At 36.5% G+C, this 19067-nt stretch overlaps 8 protein-coding genes across 8 annotated transcripts; 3 read left to right on the forward strand and 5 right to left on the reverse strand.

Annotated features, from left to right (window-relative positions):
* The first annotated feature begins 265 nt into the window (after positions 1–265).
* Positions 266–1050, forward strand: B0P05DRAFT_533064 (ESCRT-II complex subunit-domain-containing protein). The gene is made up of 5 exons (XM_051577170.1): positions 266–342; positions 392–600; positions 646–743; positions 788–863; positions 909–1050. The coding sequence occupies exons 1-5, from the start codon at positions 293–295 to the stop codon at positions 1034–1036; spliced, it is 561 nt and encodes a 186-aa protein (XP_051437073.1). The 5' UTR covers positions 266–292; the 3' UTR covers positions 1037–1050.
* Positions 1051–7529, reverse strand: B0P05DRAFT_595155 (uncharacterized protein; the record flags this gene model as incomplete). Its single annotated transcript, XM_051583102.1, has 16 exons — positions 7344–7529; positions 6815–7261; positions 5662–6769; positions 5169–5612; positions 4366–5118; positions 4186–4309; positions 4086–4131; positions 3957–4026; positions 3584–3909; positions 3414–3535; positions 3040–3109; positions 2964–2991; positions 2700–2909; positions 2458–2656; positions 1387–2406; positions 1051–1340 (listed from the first exon to the last, which is right to left on the reverse strand). The coding sequence occupies exons 1-16, from the start codon at positions 7370–7372 to the stop codon at positions 1054–1056; spliced, it is 5283 nt and encodes a 1760-aa protein (XP_051437074.1). The 5' UTR covers positions 7373–7529.
* Positions 7530–11501: 3972 nt separating this feature from the next.
* Positions 11502–13225, forward strand: B0P05DRAFT_585178 (uncharacterized protein; the record flags this gene model as incomplete). The annotated part of the gene is made up of 9 exons (XM_051582415.1): positions 11502–11728; positions 11773–11885; positions 11927–11976; positions 12022–12114; positions 12165–12243; positions 12299–12636; positions 12678–12833; positions 12884–13075; positions 13130–13225. The coding sequence occupies 9 exons, from the start codon at positions 11502–11504 to the stop codon at positions 13223–13225; spliced, it is 1344 nt and encodes a 447-aa protein (XP_051437075.1).
* A 29-nt stretch (positions 13226–13254) lies between these two features.
* Positions 13255–14429, reverse strand: B0P05DRAFT_578148 (uncharacterized protein; the record flags this gene model as incomplete). The annotated part of the gene is made up of 5 exons (XM_051581836.1): positions 13255–13313; positions 13361–13550; positions 13600–13725; positions 13772–14218; positions 14259–14429. 5 exons carry the CDS (start codon positions 14427–14429, stop codon positions 13255–13257), a joined length of 993 nt encoding a protein of 330 aa, XP_051437076.1.
* A 33-nt stretch (positions 14430–14462) lies between these two features.
* Positions 14463–16412, reverse strand: B0P05DRAFT_17131 (histidyl-tRNA synthetase). Its single transcript, XM_051573137.1, has 4 exons — positions 15939–16412; positions 15663–15890; positions 15105–15621; positions 14463–15059 (listed from the first exon to the last, which is right to left on the reverse strand). Exons 1-4 carry the CDS (start codon positions 16029–16031, stop codon positions 14503–14505), a joined length of 1395 nt encoding a protein of 464 aa, XP_051437077.1. The 5' UTR covers positions 16032–16412; the 3' UTR covers positions 14463–14502.
* Positions 15870–16432, reverse strand: B0P05DRAFT_533080 (uncharacterized protein). The gene is made up of 2 exons (XM_051577171.1): positions 15939–16432; positions 15870–15890 (listed from the first exon to the last, which is right to left on the reverse strand). The coding sequence occupies exon 1, from the start codon at positions 16375–16377 to the stop codon at positions 16039–16041; it is 339 nt and encodes a 112-aa protein (XP_051437078.1). The 5' UTR covers positions 16378–16432; the 3' UTR covers positions 15870–15890; positions 15939–16038.
* Positions 16414–17409, reverse strand: B0P05DRAFT_17130 (integral membrane protein S linking to the trans Golgi network-domain-containing protein). Its single transcript, XM_051573136.1, has 3 exons — positions 17352–17409; positions 17239–17275; positions 16414–17186 (listed from the first exon to the last, which is right to left on the reverse strand). The coding sequence occupies exon 3, from the start codon at positions 16995–16997 to the stop codon at positions 16482–16484; it is 516 nt and encodes a 171-aa protein (XP_051437079.1). The 5' UTR covers positions 16998–17186; positions 17239–17275; positions 17352–17409; the 3' UTR covers positions 16414–16481.
* On the forward strand, positions 17302–18872 carry B0P05DRAFT_17101 (uncharacterized protein). The gene is made up of 7 exons (XM_051573135.1): positions 17302–17467; positions 17512–17568; positions 17611–17728; positions 17800–17851; positions 17896–18022; positions 18068–18168; positions 18217–18872. The coding sequence occupies exons 1-7, from the start codon at positions 17353–17355 to the stop codon at positions 18649–18651; spliced, it is 1005 nt and encodes a 334-aa protein (XP_051437080.1). The 5' UTR covers positions 17302–17352; the 3' UTR covers positions 18652–18872.
* The last annotated feature ends 195 nt before the right edge of the window (positions 18873–19067 follow it).

Raw genomic sequence — 19067 nt, forward strand, 5'->3', positions numbered from 1 at the left:
GATTTACTTGGTTGCAAACACTACTGATCCGAAATAAAAATTAACCCAATTTTTTTGTCAGTCGAACTCAACAATAAAATTATCCTAATCCAAAAAGTCCTTTAAGTAACAATATGAATATTCTTCATGCATCTCATTGCTCAACTTTTAACATTTAATATTTCATACGAATTTCTTTCTTTCAATAAAGCGTATGTTGAACAATAACCAGTGTAGATGTCTGTGTTACTAAATTCGTAGTTTCAAACAGTACCTTTCTTTCTTTTTTTTTTTTCTCTGTTTCTTTTCTAGTATGAGTCAACTTCAATATCCAGCTTTATATGACTTTCCACCTTTTTTCACGTAAGCCATATAAACAGGCTTTAAATACACATATAGTAACCTATAGTAGACGTCAAATCACAGATGCTACTTGGAAAAGTCAAGTTGCTCAATGGGAAACCTTTATTTTAGCTTATGCTCGACAAAACAGACTCTTTCGACTCGATGTTCATCAAGCTACAACACCGGGAGGATATGCTATATTTGAAAATAAAAAAATAAATCGAAATTTGTCATTTGAAACTCTACAGAGTATTATAGATGAAATGGCACAGAAAGGTATGTGCAGATATCTACAATATTGTTATCAACTTAATAGTTTAGGTACAGCTGAATGGGAAGGAGGATCAAAGGGTGGCAAGACAGAAGCACTTTTGTACTGGCATACACCTGAAGATTGGGCTAATTTAATCTGGGATTGGGTATGTTGTATTATGTGATGATGAATTGACATTGTTGTCTCTAGATTAATCAAACAGGTCAAAATAATCAAATTGTAACATTCTATGAATTGACGCATGGTGAATTAGCAGAAGATCAAGGTAAGAAACGAATAACAACCACATTGGATTGACACATAAGGACAGAATTCTTTGAATTAGATAAGGCTATTTTAAGCAAAGCATTAAACATTCTTGTCAAAAGAGGAATTGCTCAGATTTTTAAAGGAACAGACGAAGATAGTATGGGTGTTAAATTCTTTGGATCACAATAAAAAAAAGGAGACATACTTTATAATGGACGCGTTTCTTTTTTAAGCCAGGCAATAGCATCAGAATCAGAAGCAACAAGAGGGCTTAGTTTTTCATAACATTCAGCATGATAGTCATTGATCCACTTCTTCTCTGTAGGAGACAATAAGGCCTCATCTATCAAATTCAGGCCAATGGGTACCATAGTAACATGTTCAAATCTAAGGTAACCACGATCACCAAAATTATGAGGTGTGTTTGCTTTACGAACAATTAAAATGTTCTCTATGCGAATACCAAATTTGCCATCTTCATAATAACCAGGTTCTATGGAAAAGAGATGAGAAACATGATGGAGAACAATTTTCATTACCGTCTGTTACTGTCATGCCAGCTGCTAAAGGTGTGTTGTTATAAGGGGCTCTTACACCAATACCATGAGGGCCTTCATGGACATTCAGAAAAGAACCAACACCATGTCCAGTACCATGACGATAATCAAGCCCTTGTTTCCAGAGATACATTCTAGCAAAAGGATCTAATAAATAGCCTGTTGTGCCTGCAGGAAAGACAGCAGTATCTAGAGCAATATGACCTTGCAAGACAGCTGTAAAGCACTTCTTTTCAAATTCTGTTGGTGTACCAAAATGAAATGTACGTGTAACATCTGTTGTACCATCCTTGTATTGTGCACCAGAATCGCAAAGATAGATCTGATTAGGATCAATTACTTTACAATGATCGCGCTCTGGTTCATAATGAATAATGGCACCATTAGGACCTGTCGATGAAATTGTGGGGAAGGAAAGGCCCACATAATTCTGTTGCGAGGCACGCAACTTCTCCAAATGATCAGCAGCTTGAACTTCATCTAATGTTTGGCCTGCACTCAATTTCTTTTCAAGCCAAGCAAAGTATTGAACAAGAGCAGCACCGTCACGGACATGGCAATCACGCATACCCTTTAATTCTCTTTCGTTCTTAATAGCCTTGGCATCGTTGATCCAAGACCGTTCGTCCATGACAAATTCAGCACCTACTGCATTTTCAATGGCCATGCTTGTATTACCATCAATGATCATTTTTTGCTTGACTGTAGTCAGTGTATTTTTTAGTTCACCCAAGTCTGCAAAAATAGCATCGTAGGGCTTGAGTTGAATGTTTTCCAGATGTTGACGTACTTCTGCTGTTAGTTTTTCAGGATGAATGTATAGTGTTGTCTCTTTCTGTGTGACAACTGCATAAGCATAAAAGACAGGATTACAGTCAACATCAGAACCACGCAAATTAAACAACCAAGCAATTTCATCCAATGCAGAAACAATCACACCATATTGATTCTTTTCTTTAAGGTGTTGGCGTAATTTGTGAAGTTTGTCCTGATGCGATTCACCTTGAGTAAGCGTAAGTATATTTTATACATAAAAAAAAAAGAAGTGCTTGCCTGCAAATTCAACTGGATGAACAAAGACTTTATCAAGAGGAGGTGAAGGTCTATCTTTCCCCCATACAATATCGACTAGATTTTTTTTGACAGGCACAAGTTCAGAGTGAACTGTGCTTAGTTTGGATTGGAGTTCATAGGCATCAGCTACAGTAGTCAGAGTGGCATCTAAACCAATGCGTGATCCAGGAGGGAGTCTCTATGGAAGGATATCAGCTAAATACAAACATATGTTGACTTACGTTAACAATGTATTCTTGCCAAGAAGGAACTCCAGGAAGACCTTGCTTCATCAATGTCCAGTTCTGGTCAAGTTGTTCAGTAGCTTGTAAAAAGTATCTACCGTCTGTAAACAAGGCAGCTTCATGGTTCGAAACAACAGCGAAACCAGCAGATCCAGTGAAGCCAGAGATCCAGTGGCGTCTAGCATCGCAGTCAGCACCATATTCACTCTACAAATAAATGTTATTCAACATATATAGACAAGGTTTTTTTTTCTTTATTACTTGGTGAGCATCTTCAGAAGGAATAAGGCTAAGGTATACGCGTAAATAAATAATATGTAAGCAGAAATAGACTTACAAAGCGTCTATTTTTTGTTGTTCAGTATTGAACAAAGCTCGAAGTGCTTTCAAGCGTTCTCCTGTATGAACTGTCATATGGTTGCGAACAGAAGAAAAGCGAAAAGAATGAAGCAAATACGAGTAACGTGTAGGTTTAGCAAGAGTGACTTGTGATAAAGACCGAAAAAGCATGACACATAATGTTTATTTGTTTGTCAGAATATTAAATAGCAGCATGTTTCAAAATGCATTTTAAGTATTTACATAAATGTTACTGGAAAATCAGTCGTGTCTTTTCGTCTAGTTCGCTTGTATCGCTTCCTTTATCTAGCCATCGTCTGAATGCTTTAGTTCTCTGATTGTCTACTGCTAAAGTATCATTCGTTGTCGTACCAAGACGAACAAAGGCGTCTTCAGTATTGATGACAAAGAACATATGATAGGTATTTTGACATATTTTGTATTGCAAGCTAGATTGTACTCGAGTATCGTTCTTTTCAAAAGCAGTCAAGTTTCTAGAAGAAAAAGATATGAGTTTAATGTTGCATTTCTATGCTGTTTACCTCTTTAAGAATTGTGGTTGAAGTCGTTTATGATCCACACCAGCAGTCTCAATATTCAAGTCGGTATAGTCTGTCACATACTTGGTATAACCGTCAAAATCGCCCAGTTCATATGTCTCGTCTTCTTTTTCCAACAATTGAATGGATAACACTCTACTTGAAGTATCAAATGCTAAATTATACAAGTTGTCATCATCGCCTAAAGCTTCAATCACTTCAAGTCGATAGGCCTGTGTTAAAGCAGGTGTGTTCTTTTCATGTTCATGGTTCTTTTTAAAGAAAGATAGCAGTTCTTGAGCTTTTGGATCTGTCACAATGTGATGAAGCTATGATAAAGTGATGAGTATAAGGACTAGTCAATGAATCGTATTACCTGGCGCATGATTGATAGCATAAGCTTGTCAATAGTGAACATAATATATGCCTTGTTTCCAAAGAGATACCTTGTGCATTCTTCAAACACATTTTGATCAATTTCATCATCAAAAATCGATCAACTAACTTTAAGAGGGCTTTATAATAACCTGCTCTAAAGTCCATTTCAATAGCTAAAAAGAGAGAAACAGCATAAGCAAGACTATAGACAGTCATTTTATACTTACAATGAAATGTAGTACTAGTAATATTTAATTCTAAAGCTGCCTTGTTCATCAATTTGACCTTTTCACCATTGTGCCTATAGTCTCGATCAATTTGTTTCATCTTGTATAAGCGATCATAACAGGTCTATACAGATAAAGAAATAAGTTTCGCTGAACATCATCTGTTTTTCTCTTCTTTACCTGAAATAATCGGAAGAAGCAGTAAAAAGTAGTATTGCCAAATAAATTGTAAATCTTGTGTTGCTTTACAGATCCTTCTTCTTCTTCGTCTTCTTCTTCGTCGTCATCCTCTATCAAAAGCTGTTCTTTCTTGGATGTCTTTTCCAAAGGTGTCTTTATTGTCTTTGTCAGGACATCTTTAAGTAACCGTTGATGGTCATCATCTGTAGGCTTATGGCGAGGTGACCTTCTACCATTGGCTCGTCGAGAATATGCTCTTCGAGTAGAGCGAGATGATTCTGTGGAAGAGTCGTATGAATTTTGGGTATCATTATCGTCATCTTCGTCTTCGTCCATAGCATCTTCATCATCCACATCTTCCTCATCTTCTTCTAAAGTGATATCTGACTGTGATGGTTGGTCTGTTTCGGGAAGCACATTAGGTACATCAAAAAAGACAGGCAAGAACATTTCAATGAATGCTTTCATGACTTCACAATCATCATGACCATACGTTGTTTGTCGCTCAAAGTAACTATACAAGGCACGCGTAACATCCTTAAAGACCTTTTTGCTCTTGAATTCAAATGCAAATTGAGGCTGGATTCTATGCATGTCTGCAGGCTGATCATGATGAAGACATTCGATTTCAGTCACAAGGTATTTGACAGACATTGCTTTTCTATCATTTGATTTAAAGATAACCCCTTGATAATCAAGTGCTTTGTAATAGTTCTTGACTTCAATCTCTCGCCAGACTTTGTTCCATTCACGCTAAAAGATAATTACGGATGTCAATGCTGAGCTGCCTATGTTTCATTTACCTGTGATTTTCTCCATTCTTCGTCTTTTTGCTTTAATCGCTTAAGAATCACAGGCACTGTTTGAGCAGGATTCTTGTGTAGCATATCAATCACTTCAATGCCTTGTTCTTTGCCGTAAATCTTTTTGATGATGCGTTGATAAATTGTCTTTGATGACCCACCTAACCCAGTAGAGAGCTTGAAGCTGCTCTTTTCTTCTTCGGACATGGATGCAATCTTTTTAGCAATAGGTTCAAGCAGTGTGATTGTGTTGAGATTGGCTTCAATGTTCATGTCATAGTCATATCTTTCTTCTTCTACACGATGTAAGGCTTCTTCATAAATATTCTTTTTTGATGCGATAAATCCACTGTCTTCACTTGCCCATGTAGGATGTGAGACATATTCGTCGTTCAAAACTTCCCAACAAAGAGCATCTCTGCCTGAACAACTTTGGTTTTGCCACTATAAAACAGGTTAATTATAAGAAAGGGAAGCAGCAAACAAGACCTACATTCTTGGGCACTGATCGATAACTAGGGCCGTGTTCTGGACATGTTGCGTGGTCGAATTTTGGAATAAAAGGTACATTTTCAATAATACGATCATGTCCATCATAGCCTACTAGTTTCTTTAAATGTTCAAACAGTTCCTTATTTCCTCCCAAAAAGGGCTCACATTTATCAATCAGTGTATTAGCATCAAACACTTGTTGACTAAACATGTTTAGAATACGTAAAAATGAATAGTAAGATTGTTTGTTGCCAATATGCCTCTTGACGCGATCAAAGAATTCGACTTCTACAAGTGAAATAATAGGCCCATCTTCTAAATGGCTTGTGGAAACAATCGGTTGTCGACCTGATCTAACATCAGAAGTGATCATATGTTCGCCTTTACTGCTTGTTGGGTGGTGTGTCTTGACTCTCTTTTGCTTTGACAGTCCTGCCATGGCTTTCTTTTTCAACTTGCCTTTAGGTGTATAATATTCTGCTGGCACTGGTTGTTGTTGTTGAGATGTGTCAGGCAAGAACTGCTTGAATTCAGCTAAAAGATCATTGGCGCCGTTAAACAAGATTTGTACTTGAGCATATACTTCTTGAATTGGCTTCTGTTCTTTTTGGTATGTCTGTAGAATCTCTAAAAACTGTTTGTAAGTGTCAGGATCATTAGAGAATCGGTTTTTGATCTTGTTGACATAATTAATAGCATGATTAAATTCAACAGGTGCTCGTCGAGTATTCATGTCGTTCGCAGGAGGTGAATGAGATCTATGTTGCTGAGAAGGTAGGCGAGTCTGAGAAGAAGAAGATGAAGGAGGAGGAGGAGGATGATAAGCAGAGATGGAAGGAAGTTGTCCATGCGAACTCCGATAATGAACAGGCATAGCTGATGAATAATAACGATTGTCCACTGTTTCTGACTGCAACACAAGTGGCTCTCCATTTGTTGTACTAGTAGTGCCTGTAGGCGTAGTCACTTTGATTACATCTCTTAAATGAGCATCTGTTGAACATTCAATACGATAGCCTGGAGGAAGAAATGTGTTGAATCCCGAAATTAATGCAGGATGTCCTCTGAATAATGTAGAGACTCTTTCAATCACGCCTGGCGTATCAATACTACGTCGGTGTTAAAATCACATTCGATGGCTGAATTTTACTTACGCTTGGCTTTTGAATTCTTTCATAATATCCAAGAAGCGGTTATAGACTTCAGGTTGTTCTGAAAATTTGACTTTGACTTGGTCCAAATAAGTCAAGGCATCTTTCACATTCAAAGGTCGATAACCATTGGTATTATTGTTGGATTCAGCAACAGGTGTCTTTTGTCTGGAATATGAAGGTGAAGCAGTCGTAGTAGCAGGTGACTGCAACCGCGGTAAATTAGTAGGCGGGGGAGAATTAGACAGTCTACGCTGATTGTTATTATTACTATAATGATGATCTGATAATGATTGTTCTTGATGAACACTTGCTGTTGAATAGGCTTTATTCTCTGCTGTTGGTGTAGTCATCGCAGGAGAAGAAGAAGAAGAAGTTGTAGCATCGTGTGGTGCAGATGGAGCACTGTATGAGTTTGTATAAGCTTCAGTTGTATTATTATTATTACTACTATCATAAAAGACAGGTTAATAGACAGACAAAACAAAGAAAAAAAAAAGCTCCTCTTTGTATTTCTCTCGAGTATTTTTACCTTGCTGGTGATGGTGGGTCTCTTTCCATGGTTATATATCGTGTCAATAGCTCACTTTAATAGTTTGATTTATGCGTATTATAAGCCTAGAAATAAGAGAGAGAGAAATAAATAAGACACAAGACAAAAAATAAAGAGAAAGAGAAAGAGAAAGAGAGAAAGAGAGCGTGGTGAAATAATGGTAACACTAAAAGCAAGTGAGTTGGCCATTACAGATACGCGAAAAAGCCACAGTCGCGAAGAACATAGTCACGATCTGATGATTTAAGCAGATACGAAGATGGGAATTACTTATTAATCTTTCCTTGCTCTCTTTCATATCGAGTGTAAGTGAAATATATACTCTCTATGTCAACCATGTTGTGATATTGTGCCATGGTCGTATTGAGAAATGCTTTACCATCTTCTGATACAAAAAGAATTGCATGCTTTCCATCCTTGAATAAGCTCTCCAAATTATAATAAATTAGTGTCATAAACTGTGTAAAATAAAAGCTTAGGTTATTTATTAAAAGCCCATTATGTCTGTCGATACAGACATATCAACCTTCTCCTGGCTAGTTATTGCTGGTCTACCGAGATACATGACTCTAAAGGGAGTATTTATATACGTATAAGTATTTGACACATGTTGGTTAATATCTGCTGCTCTTCTATTCTCTCTACTTCCTCATTACCTAATGTAAGTAACAATATAATCATTCTCTTGCTCTGCTTGATTTATAAAATTCAAAAGATGCTTTCTCATACAATACAGCTATTAAGCTTGTACTAATCTGGTGAAGGATGATGTTGGTTAAACTGTACCTGAAAATTTACAACCCCATCTAAACCCTTTGGTATTAAATTATTATATTCAGTATATTTTAGTCTCCATATTTTCTGTGTGGGTTTTCGTAGCGCATTTGACTGTAATCTTTTTGATCTTGTATATTATAAGTAGCATCCGAATATCCTGCACACGCACAAACGATTTTGAAGTAGAGAATGAAACAAGAGAAAAATGAAAGCAATTCGATTTTGTTCAGCCGCATCAAAAATTAAGGTTTTGCTGAGAACTACATGAGGACGCACTTATTCAGCTTTGGTGCAGTGACAAAAGCTGTAAATCCTTGCTTTCTGGTTCTATTGATGTAGGAGTCATTAAGCTGTTGTTAGCAGAATATTGATCAAATAGGCATAAATGCGTACAAGGTCTTTGGCCTATATCTCATTGTTTTCATAGCACAATCAGAAAGCAACCACATTTACCAAAAAACTATAGCTTTTGGTGCGCATTTTGAATATTTAAGCTTGTTGATAGCTCTACTTTCCGTCTTATAGCATCAAAAACAAGATTGAAGGTTGTCAAACCAACGACTTTCATGAGTAATATCCTTTGGTCAAAACGTATATTTTGGTCATTTTGGACATGTCGGATTTTTTTGGTCCAAATTGACTCCAAAGGTACCATGTATGCTAACGAACATTATCTTTAAGCATGTAGAGTGTTTAGGCGTGTATCAATAGACATTATGCTACCTTTATGCGATGATACGATCCTTTGTATGTGTCTATTCTTTTGATGAGCTCAATCTCATCATTGGTTAAACCAGGACTTTTATAGAGGAAATACATCCAATTCCAACGGCACGATGTCCTTTGCACGCTGTCATGAAACTAATCATATTTTCTGGCTGAAAAGAACCAATTTATTATATGTATACCAAATCCAAAACATTTCTTCTTGTTGCCGCATATCTTTTGGACTATTTTTTATATCTTTGCACATTCTCTTTATTCATTTTCAATTTTGCTTGTATTCTTTCTTATTATTATTATTATTATTATTCTTTTCATGTATTTTCTTGGATTTTTTCTGAGGCTCCTTATTTGCAAAAGTACTAGACTTGGTATTGACAATAGATTTTCATTACGTATTTCATTTGACACATGAAGGAGCACTTTGTTTGGTTCTCAAAGACAAGCTTTGATACTAACAGGATCAACTATGAGAAGGTAAAAGTGTATCTGATCCCAAAAGGAATGAAGTTATGATTGCTTTGTAGGGTAAACTAATGTCCTTGCATGACTTTACCACGACCCAGAGAATGCTTTGCGTAGTGTTGAATCACCAACAGCTAACTTACAGTCATTTCAGAAAGTGAAGTCGCTGATTTTGAATTTCATGTGCAAAAAAAAAAAATTCGTGTTCAACATTTTTTTTTAACCAGCGTAAAATGGCCACCTGGCCACTCCCCCTTTTTTTTTTTTTTTTTTTTACCCATGGGAGATCCACGGAAGTCTGTGAAGATGAAAAAAAAATAAGAATTTTTGGAATGACCCAATGTAGATCTGATCCAACCAAAATGAGGCAATGATATGTCTAGGTACTTCTGAAGAAAAGAAAACGAGTTTAGTAAGATGAAAAAGTTGAGTCAATTTGAGCATTACCCTCGAATTTGCATTCAAAGTTCATTGTACACTGTGAATGATAGTAAAATAGCCCTTTTTTGTTATATCGAATAGCAAACAAGCCCTGATTATAGCACCAGTTTATGTACAAAACACTTGTGAGTAAAAAATACTATAATACTCGACACTTTCTATGATAATAGCGGCAGCTTTCGACATAACTTACAACAAATGTCTTGTAGAGATTGATTCTAATCCAAAGGGACAACTTAGATCGGTGGTAACCGACTCAGTGACTCTTGTTACTCAGGCCTTATCATGATGAATAAACTATTGTGATCAACAATGCTTGATCCGTTCTGACGTGATAATGAAAATGACAATAAGGTGCTAAAATAGTTTATTACATTGTTCTATCTTAAATCAAATCCTATGTTGAGGTCTGTAGACGCCAAGTTGTGCCATCTTTGACTTGAAAATGGAATAGTGAATTGGTGATATATATCTGGAAGAAGTCTTTGTGATAGTTGATATTCAAATGAAAGCAATAAGCAAAAAAGAGCAACACAAACGTATTTACTCCCTTAAAAAAAGATAGGCTTATGTAGAGTATTTTATCATTTATTTGTGTAATAAAGTGGGTTCAGAGATATATTCTTAACAGTAAATTATATGATGCCTTTTTTTTTTTGTCAGTTAACAAATAATGAACGACATGACAAGAAAAAAGAACAATCTATTATGTGTACCTGATAGTCAATAAATAGACAAAGCAAATCAAGTTGTAATGTTGCGCATGTACTTTTTTTGATTCCTTAATGAAGTACCTGTATTCTAAAGAAAAGTAGTTGAAAAAGTGTTTCTTTTTTGTTTAATACAACAGAGTCAAAAAAGGCTTTATTGACCGATAGTCTTTATTTTCATCTTCTTTTCTTTCGCGCTTCGATCTCTTTTTTTCACTCATCCCATTAAAGATGCATCTCATTACTGATGACTCATACTGAAGTTGGTTGCATCACTGATTACAGTCTACTAAATGTATCCTATAATGCTCTTCATTTGATTACTTGTGTGTAAATCCTAAAAACCGTTGACCTTTACTTCTTTTTTTTTTATGTATAAAATTAGCTCACTTTGCTACTAGTCGATGACTTGGGATATTGTTGTATAAGAGCAAGTTCAAGCTTGCCTATCTAGGTAATTGCAAATGGCCTTGTACATTTTGAGCTGAATGTATCTCGGCTATAGACAAAGCGAGTAATTACATGAGAGCTGCGAATGTATGGTAATATATAGTCATTTGAACCAGCTCTAAGGCATCATAAAACCTTCCAATACTTTGAGACTTTTATGGGCAAACATTCTCTCTCTTTTATTTTTATTTTTATCAAGATATTCTGTTCAAATAAGCTACTTAATGGCACATAAAAGACATCAGGTAAACAAATGCTTTGACAGCAAAAAAAAAAAAAAAAAAAAAAAAGTCCACGATACATACACATCTTTGTCTTTTTCTAGACATATAACGACAGCATAAAGCCTGTTTCTACCTACATAAATGCTTTAGATACCTGCAAACAATGCTTACTAACATTCACGGTGATTTTGACGATGGATTTGGACGAAAGGGTACTCAATTCATTAAGCTGATAACTATTTAACGCTACACAATAAAAAAATAAAGATATCAACAAGCTTAAGTACTCTGGTGTAACTCAAAAAGAAATACACGCATTTTCTATTTTTTTTTGATTATTTTTAATGATGGTCAACTCACCTGAAGCAACACCAGAAGCTTCTTCTACGCCTATTGAACAACCCAACTCTATTGACGAAGTGATTGCACTTGTTGTTTCTGATCAAGCTCATGCTCATGCAGCCATCCTAAACACATTATCCACACAACAACTGTTAGCTTACACGTCTGACGGTCTTGATCCTCTGACTGTATTAAACCCAGTATCGCACTCATTAGCTTACTTGTATTTCATGTACGTCTATTTTGTTTAGACTTTGTTTATTTAGTCTTGAATAGAACGGCACGTTGTATAGACGCAACTGCGAATAATGGAGCTCACTTGTATGAACTATTAAGCCATTTTATTCAAGTATTTGATCCTACACAGATACAACAAGCACCTAAACAATGTAAGGATAAGCATGTTCATCTTGATTCTCATCTATTCCAGTAACCCTTGTTGGTAAAGCATTATTGCACTTGACACACGTCTTGAAAAAAGTAAGGCAATCCCTAGTGAAGATGTTATTCATGCTTTTGTGATAGCCATTACTTGCCCTTCAGTGCTTTAAAGTGGCTATTGATCGTTTTACTTGTTCTCGTCATGCCTTAACATCGCTTCATGCTCCCTTTTTACAGGTAAGGTAGGGTGCTATTCATCCCAAAACCTTACAAGATCATTATTGTAGGCATGTATTACAGCAAAAGCATATCGATTCCCACTTGATCTATTGAATCAAGACATTGACATCATTGATCCTAAAGCAAGTAAACAATGGCTATAGTATGCAATCACTCACTCTAAAATAGAGATATGATATAGACATACAAGGCTTTTTGGAATATTATTATTATGGATCTATTGTGTATATAGCCAACAAGAACTTTGAGCGTGCATTAGACTTTTTGTCCATTGTGATTTCTGCGCCTACACAAAAGACAATCAGCGCTATTCAGATAGCTGCTTATAAAAAGTTTGTGCTGTCTTCCTTGATCCTTGAAGGTCAAGTCAGACCATTGGCTAAATACACAGCTCAGTCTGTTGAAAAGATCTGCAGGACACACGCTGCACCTTACTTGAACCTTGTCAGAGCATTTGAGAATTCAGATCTCAATATGTTTCATGATATGGCTTCAAAATCATCGTCAATGTTTGAATCTGTAAGTGATGTGTGATTGATACTCCTTATTGATTGGCTTAGGATAAACATATTGGCTTAGTAAAGCAATGCTTTCAGTCTTTACGTCGTAAAAAGATTAAGGAAATGACCAAAGTCTATATGACAGTTGGATTGGATGATATGGCCAACAAACTGAATGTGTCTACTGAAGAACTAGAATTGATATTGATTGAAATGGTAATTGGTTATCATTGTGATATGATGATGATACTGACATAGAGTAATAGATTCATCAAAGACAAGTGTCTGCTTCCATCTCTATGACTGACCAACATGTCAAAATGGTTCATTTTAGTGATGAAGAACAACAAACAGTCGACATTAGCTTAGAAGACCGTATTTTTAACTTGTCTAGTTTAAATGATCGTATTGCTTATATGAACAAATTAGAGGGTTTAAATAGGGATTTCCAAGCCAAAGTAAGTGTCGATATATATATATATATAAAAGTAATGTTTTAATTATATACATAGTACATGACATTATCTACGAATAGTGGTCAATTAGCACCTTATGATGATGATTATGATATCCCTTTAGATGATGATGAAAACAAAATCTTTCAATAATAACAATAACAATAAAAATATACATAGCATTAGTTAGCTTGAGATGTCTTGCTTAATTCATCTACTGCTAATTGACCTGTTTCAACACCTTCAAAAAGAATGACATTAGATATGATTATAAAACTATCGACTTACTTTGACTCAGAGGAGCAGCACGCACTGTCTTCTTTTGAGGTGCCTTCTTTTTCTTTTGAGGTCGAATTACAGTCACTGGGACAGGTGATTTATGTACAAGATAAGTCGAAATGGATCCCATTAAATACCCTTTTACAGTGCCTCTACCACGACTACCACAGACAACCATAGTCAAAGAGAGTTCTTCAATCTGAGAATTCAATTAGTTTTAAAAACATTCAGACTAGGTGTACACTTACCAATTTAAACAAGACTTCCTTGACTTTACCACAAATAGCAAAAGTGATGAGTTGTATATCAAATAGTAACATTTGATTAAGAATTTTTTTAGCTTCTTCTGTGACAGTATCAGATGCCTTTTTTAACTATCAAAAAGAAACTCAGCCGTTCGTCTTGTTTTGATGATCTTACTTCTTTTGATAAAGACAAGCCTGCTTCCTTCACTGCCTCTGGATTATCTTCTCGGTTCACAGCAGCAGCCACATACAGCTTATCCCCATCCCGCATCATGGTTCCCATGGTCCATTCAATAGCATGGTAGCTTTCTTCACTGAAATCACAAGCAACAAGATAAGATCGAGAACGACGTGTAGGCTTTAATTCTTGAGGCAAAACACCTTGGGGTCCAGCACCATAATGATTCAGGACAATGATACGGTCGGGTTTTTTTGTGACACTGGGATGATCGGCAAAGACAAGCAACTGGCGTCGAAATGTGACATTTTGACTTCGCAAGGATTTTGAACCATGCAAGCTTGTTTCTTTGTTCTCTTCAAGAAACGGAATATGACGGTTAGATTCAGTTATGCGCATCAATTCATCATCCATCATTTCATCATCATCATCATTATTCCTGTCCTTGTTTGAGTTAGTAAAGACTTGGTTCAATGACACTTACTGGATCCAATAGGGTTTGTTGAGTCAATGGAGGTATAATTTGATTCGGATTTTCATAGTGAACAATGACTGCAGGAGGTACTTCTTTATCCCTTGGATCCACTTTATTAATTTCACGTAATAATTCAGGGTGTGATAATGGTTCTTCTGTAGTTAAAGGATGATTCTCCATTATATAAATTACCGAAAGAAAAAGATATATATATAGATATAAAAAAAAAAAAATTTTAGAGAGCGTATGACGTTTATTTCATTAGTTCAAGTCTGGATTTAATTTCCTGAATCATATCAGTCTGTTCAATAGTCATACCACCACCTTGACTTTCATCCTTGGCTCTCATGTCCTTAATACGCACTTGGCCATGCTCTAATTCGTCTTTACCAATAATGACAGCCAATGGGATCATTTCTTTTTCACAAACATCAAATTGCTTATCAAGTCGAGGTTTGTTCTTGAACATATAAGAAGCCTTGACACCAGCATCCCAGAGTTGTTTAGCAATAGCCATACGTTCCTTTAAGAGACCATCACCCACAGAGATAACATAGACTTCAGTCTCATTACTCTTGATTTCGGTTGATTTTTGTTTAGACATCAAAATAGAAAACACACGCTCAACACCAATAGAGACACCCACACAAGGGATTTGAAGGTTAGGAACACCCTTCTTGTTCTTACCAGAGAACATACCCACCAGGTTGTCATAGCGACCACCAGCAGCAATCGAACCCACACCAACAGTAGATTCATCTAGTTCATCTGTACCTTCCTTCTTTTTAGGCTTCACACCCTCAGCAAGTTCTATTGAAAGGTGAGTAAAGAGGGAAATTGTCTACTTGTACTTACGAGGAGGTGCAGATTTCTCTGTCACGGCTTCATAAATAATGCCCGTATAATAATCTAAACCTCTGGCTAAACTGAGATCAAAGGACATCAAATCCATTACATCAAAGATTTCTAAATAATCAAACAAGGTTTCCATATCCTTGAGACCAGCAGCAGCATTGGCATTGGCCATCAAGACAGTATCTTTCTTCAGCATCTCTAAAAGATCACGACCTCCTTTGTGCTTGACATATTCACCAATCTTGTCAGCAGATTCGACAGCCAGACCCTTTTCTTCCACCATTTCTTTCTTGACATCAGCCCAAGGTAATTTATCAAGCTTATCAACAGCAGAAGAAATAGGACGAATGTTGGCTTCAGGAACACCACAGACTTCAAAAATACCATCTAAAATCTTACGGTGGTTGATCTTGACCGTGAATTTACCGACATCTAGATCAGTCAAGGCTTCACATAGAATACGAAGGATTTCAGAATCAGGGATCATGGCATCATAAGTACCAGCAATATCAAAATCCTAAGCATGCATCAGTCCTGAACATCCTAGAGCTCACTTACACATTGGTAAAATTCTCTCATACGACCCTTGGTCATGGCAGGTTGGTCACGGCGATATACTTTGGCGATTTGATAACGCTTAATGTTGGGATATTCTTTACCATTCATGGCCAAGAAACGAGCAAAAGGAACTGTCAAATCATAACGCAAAGAGCATTCTTCACCACCTTGGTCGGCCAAATCATAAATCAATTTACTGTCTTCACCGTATTTACCAGCAAGGATTTCCTGTTTGATTTCTGATCAGTTCATATTGTAAACACACGTATAGGTTACCTTGAGTTCAAAAACAGGTGTATCAATAGTGACAGCACCGTGTTTCTTGAAGACTTTGGTGATAGTATTAAAGACCTTTTCACGAATAGCCATATCTTTGTCATTGTAATCTTTGGTACCCTGTTTCAAATCTAAGTAACATCATGGGGGAGGGAGTATTGTTTACCTTGGCCGTCTTTAAAGTAAAACTAGTCTTGGCAGGCTTAGTAGATTTTTTACCACTGTCAGCCTTCTTGTCGCCTTCTAAAAGAGCCAATTCTTTCTTGAGACTAAGTAAGGCTTCTACTTCCTTGTCAATCTCTGTCTTGTCAGCCTTGTCAGCCTTCAATTGACGGACCTTAAGGGCTTGAGCTTCTACAGACTGAGCAAGTTGGGCCTTGAGACCTTCTTGCTGAATGATCTTGGCTTCTTGATCGTCTTTGGGTTGTTGAGCAGACATCGATAACTGATAGTCAAAAAAAAAAAGAATAATAAAAGAAAAACTTTTTTTTTTTAACGATGTCCTTGCTGACTTTGAACATGTCCTATCCCACATTTTATTTTTTATTTTATCATGCTACTACTATTATCATTGTCTAGTTCATCCAAGGGGATTTGGTCATATTTCTGCTTTCCATGGCGTTTAGGTCGACTGTTGTTGGATATGATGGCTTTTTTGGCTTTTCCTACAGCAGCTAATAATGCGCCTTGTTGATGATCGACGTGAGTATCTGTATCATCATCTTCTTTTTGTTCAGCATCAGATACTTTTCGCTTGAGTCTTTTTCCCATCTCCTCCGACATGGTGTCGAGTGACTGACTTGTGGAGGCTACAGGATCATGGCTCATGGATGTCTTGCTCTTCTTTTGACCTCCTGTAGTCAAAATAGGCTTCATTTCTCGATGCATACAAGCCCATTCACCTCCCAGTGTCATGATAGCAATATTCACTACCTGAAGTACCCACCATGCTGTGCCTGTAGGAAAATGATGGCTTGTTTTCCATGAGATCAGCAAGTGAAAGAAATGAAACGTAAGGACAAAATCGAGGATTTGCTTTGCACGTTGAACAATCACCATCAACAGAGGTATACTGACAAACGCATTCACAATCCATACAAAGATGAGTGACCACCCAAACCCTGTGTCTGTTCTGATTTCCTTATCGTTGAATATCAAGTCGAGTGATAGGTCAGTGCCATTCAGTGTGAGTGCAATAGTGATGATCAGACTCAGCAAGATGTAACAAAGTGACTGAAGTGCAGCAATCTATTCATATCTTTTGTTGATATAAACTGTATGCATACGCGTATGTTGTTACCTGTGATAGAATCAAAAGAGGATCCCATTTGGTTGTTCTAAATGAAGAAGGCATAAAAGTTAGTTTCAATTCACGCTTCATTATTTTTTTTTCTTTTCTTTTTAAGTACATACCATGTCAAACAACAAACAACCTCTTGAAGGTCTCACTATTCGTATTTGGGATGTCGATAACAAGGATGACAAAAAGAAAGGAAGTGAAGGCTTCAGAGAATACACTGAGCAAATAGGTAAATGAGACGTCATTGTTTGTACTGACTCACATCAAAGAAAGGTTCAACTGATCTCAAACATACTGTACATAAATGGGATAAGAAAGAAAAAAAGCAAGGTAGGTATACAGTGTATCCACAGCAACTCATATTCTGAACAGATACTAAACAAGGCCTAAAGAAGTCAACGCGTGATTGGGCAGCAGAAGACAAGAAATTAAACCAAGTACAAGAATTATCGCTTGTCAGTCGATCTGATAACAATGACAGTAATCAAAGGTGCGAACAAGACAAATAAACAATAATAATAATAATAATAATAATAAAAATAATAATAATAATAAAAATAGCTTGAAAACGGTAGCATTACAACATGAATTATGGTCGTTGATCTTATCCAAGGTTTGTGATGGATAGAATCCTGTCAAGTAGTAATATCTCATTAGGTCTCTGTCATTCAGGATGCCTTTGACAAGAAACAATGGGACCCTATTGTAGATCTATTACGTAAACTTCGAGAAGGTGTCTATGCTTCTCATTGGAGTGAAGGCAATTATGGATTTGCTATCCAAGGTAAACTATGAGAGATGTGTATGCTGGTTATTCATGAGTCTATAGTATTTCAACTCTCTATTGACTGTGCTATTAAAGCAGGTCGATATGAAGAACTTGCTAAATCCTTGGTTGGACTGATAGAGAATCTCTATGTGGTTTTAAAGGCAAGTGCATTAGGCATAAATACATGTTGACTGACTTGAGGTAAATAGCAACCTGTTTCCCCTTATTATGTTGTTCTGGACATTATCTATCACTGCTGCTACCTTCGAAATGTCAAGAAAGCGAATTATCGTACTTTACTTCTCTCCTTAGACACAAATGAAGGTAAATTTGGTAAATCATTGATCAAGTCTATCGTGACTCAAAACCCAATTCGCTATTTTGAACATTACCACTACAATCCATACCCTACATTTAAAATACTGATGAGTCACTATAATGACACAATGCGTGTCTTGGCCATTGAAATGCTATGTAAAGCCTATATGTCGACCTCTCTTGCTTGGGTGGGGAAATGGATAGGCATTTATCATGATAATGGACAAGTACTGAATGAAATGGAGAAATTAGTTCAGCCAAGTTGTATCAAATCTGTGGATTATGATCATCAAATTGTATATCTTGTAAAAAAGTCAAAACGATAAAATATTTATTTCACAATTAATGCTTTATTAAATACTCGGTCTATACCATGATGTATATCTATAGAGAGAGAGATTAACAGACTTCCACAAGAGAGGGGCTAGATGGAAGCCTTAGGAATGCAGCTTGAGATCTTTTGACGAAATTTATATAGGTCTCTCTCTCTCTCTCTCTCTCTCTGGAAAGGAGGCGTTCTGTATGTAACTTACTACAAAAAAAAAACTTAGCTAATGTTTACCCCTACTCTTCCTAGCCAGCTGCAGCACAAAAGCCAAACCACAAAGCAAGTTTCAACACATTAATGACATACACAAGGAAGCTATCAGTTCTTGCACCATAGTCTCGCAGCTTGTTAAATGTGAATTAAATAGCAGCCTTGTAGATGGTAGGAGTAGAAGAGGCAATTAGCTGACATGTT

The sequence above is a fragment of the Gilbertella persicaria genome (assembly GCF_025201335.1).
Source record: "Gilbertella persicaria strain CBS 190.32 chromosome Unknown B0P05scaffold_10, whole genome shotgun sequence".
Taxonomy (NCBI): domain Eukaryota; kingdom Fungi; phylum Mucoromycota; class Mucoromycetes; order Mucorales; family Choanephoraceae; genus Gilbertella; species Gilbertella persicaria.

What these genes read in the sequence shown, in the direction of transcription:
- B0P05DRAFT_533064 (XM_051577170.1), top strand. Translation starts at nt 293, where the DNA reads ATGAGTCAACTTCAATATCCAGCTTTATATGACTTTCCACCTTTTTTC. An exon ending in GACTTTCCACCTTTTTTCAC is followed by an intron (nt 343 to 391) that starts GTAAGCCATATA and finishes AACCTATAGTAG; the next exon opens with ACGTCAAATCACAGATGCTA. An exon ending in CTAATTTAATCTGGGATTGG is followed by an intron (nt 744 to 787) that starts GTATGTTGTATT and finishes TGTTGTCTCTAG; the next exon opens with ATTAATCAAACAGGTCAAAA.
- B0P05DRAFT_17131 (XM_051573137.1), bottom strand. Translation starts at nt 16,031, where the DNA reads ATGGCTATTCGTGAAAAGGTCTTTAATACTATCACCAAAGTCTTCAAG. An exon ending in TGAGAGAATTTTACCAATGT is followed by an intron (nt 15,622 to 15,662) that starts GTAAGTGAGCTC and finishes ATGCATGCTTAG; the next exon opens with GATTTTGATATTGCTGGTAC. An exon ending in AGAGAAATCTGCACCTCCTC is followed by an intron (nt 15,060 to 15,104) that starts GTAAGTACAAGT and finishes ACCTTTCAATAG; the next exon opens with AACTTGCTGAGGGTGTGAAG.
- B0P05DRAFT_533080 (XM_051577171.1), bottom strand. Translation starts at nt 16,377, where the DNA reads ATGTCTGCTCAACAACCCAAAGACGATCAAGAAGCCAAGATCATTCAG.
- B0P05DRAFT_17130 (XM_051573136.1), bottom strand. Translation starts at nt 16,997, where the DNA reads ATGGTGATTGTTCAACGTGCAAAGCAAATCCTCGATTTTGTCCTTACG.
- B0P05DRAFT_17101 (XM_051573135.1), top strand. Translation starts at nt 17,353, where the DNA reads ATGTCAAACAACAAACAACCTCTTGAAGGTCTCACTATTCGTATTTGG. An exon ending in AGAATACACTGAGCAAATAG is followed by an intron (nt 17,468 to 17,511) that starts GTAAATGAGACG and finishes CATCAAAGAAAG; the next exon opens with GTTCAACTGATCTCAAACAT. An exon ending in TAAGAAAGAAAAAAAGCAAG is followed by an intron (nt 17,569 to 17,610) that starts GTAGGTATACAG and finishes TATTCTGAACAG; the next exon opens with ATACTAAACAAGGCCTAAAG.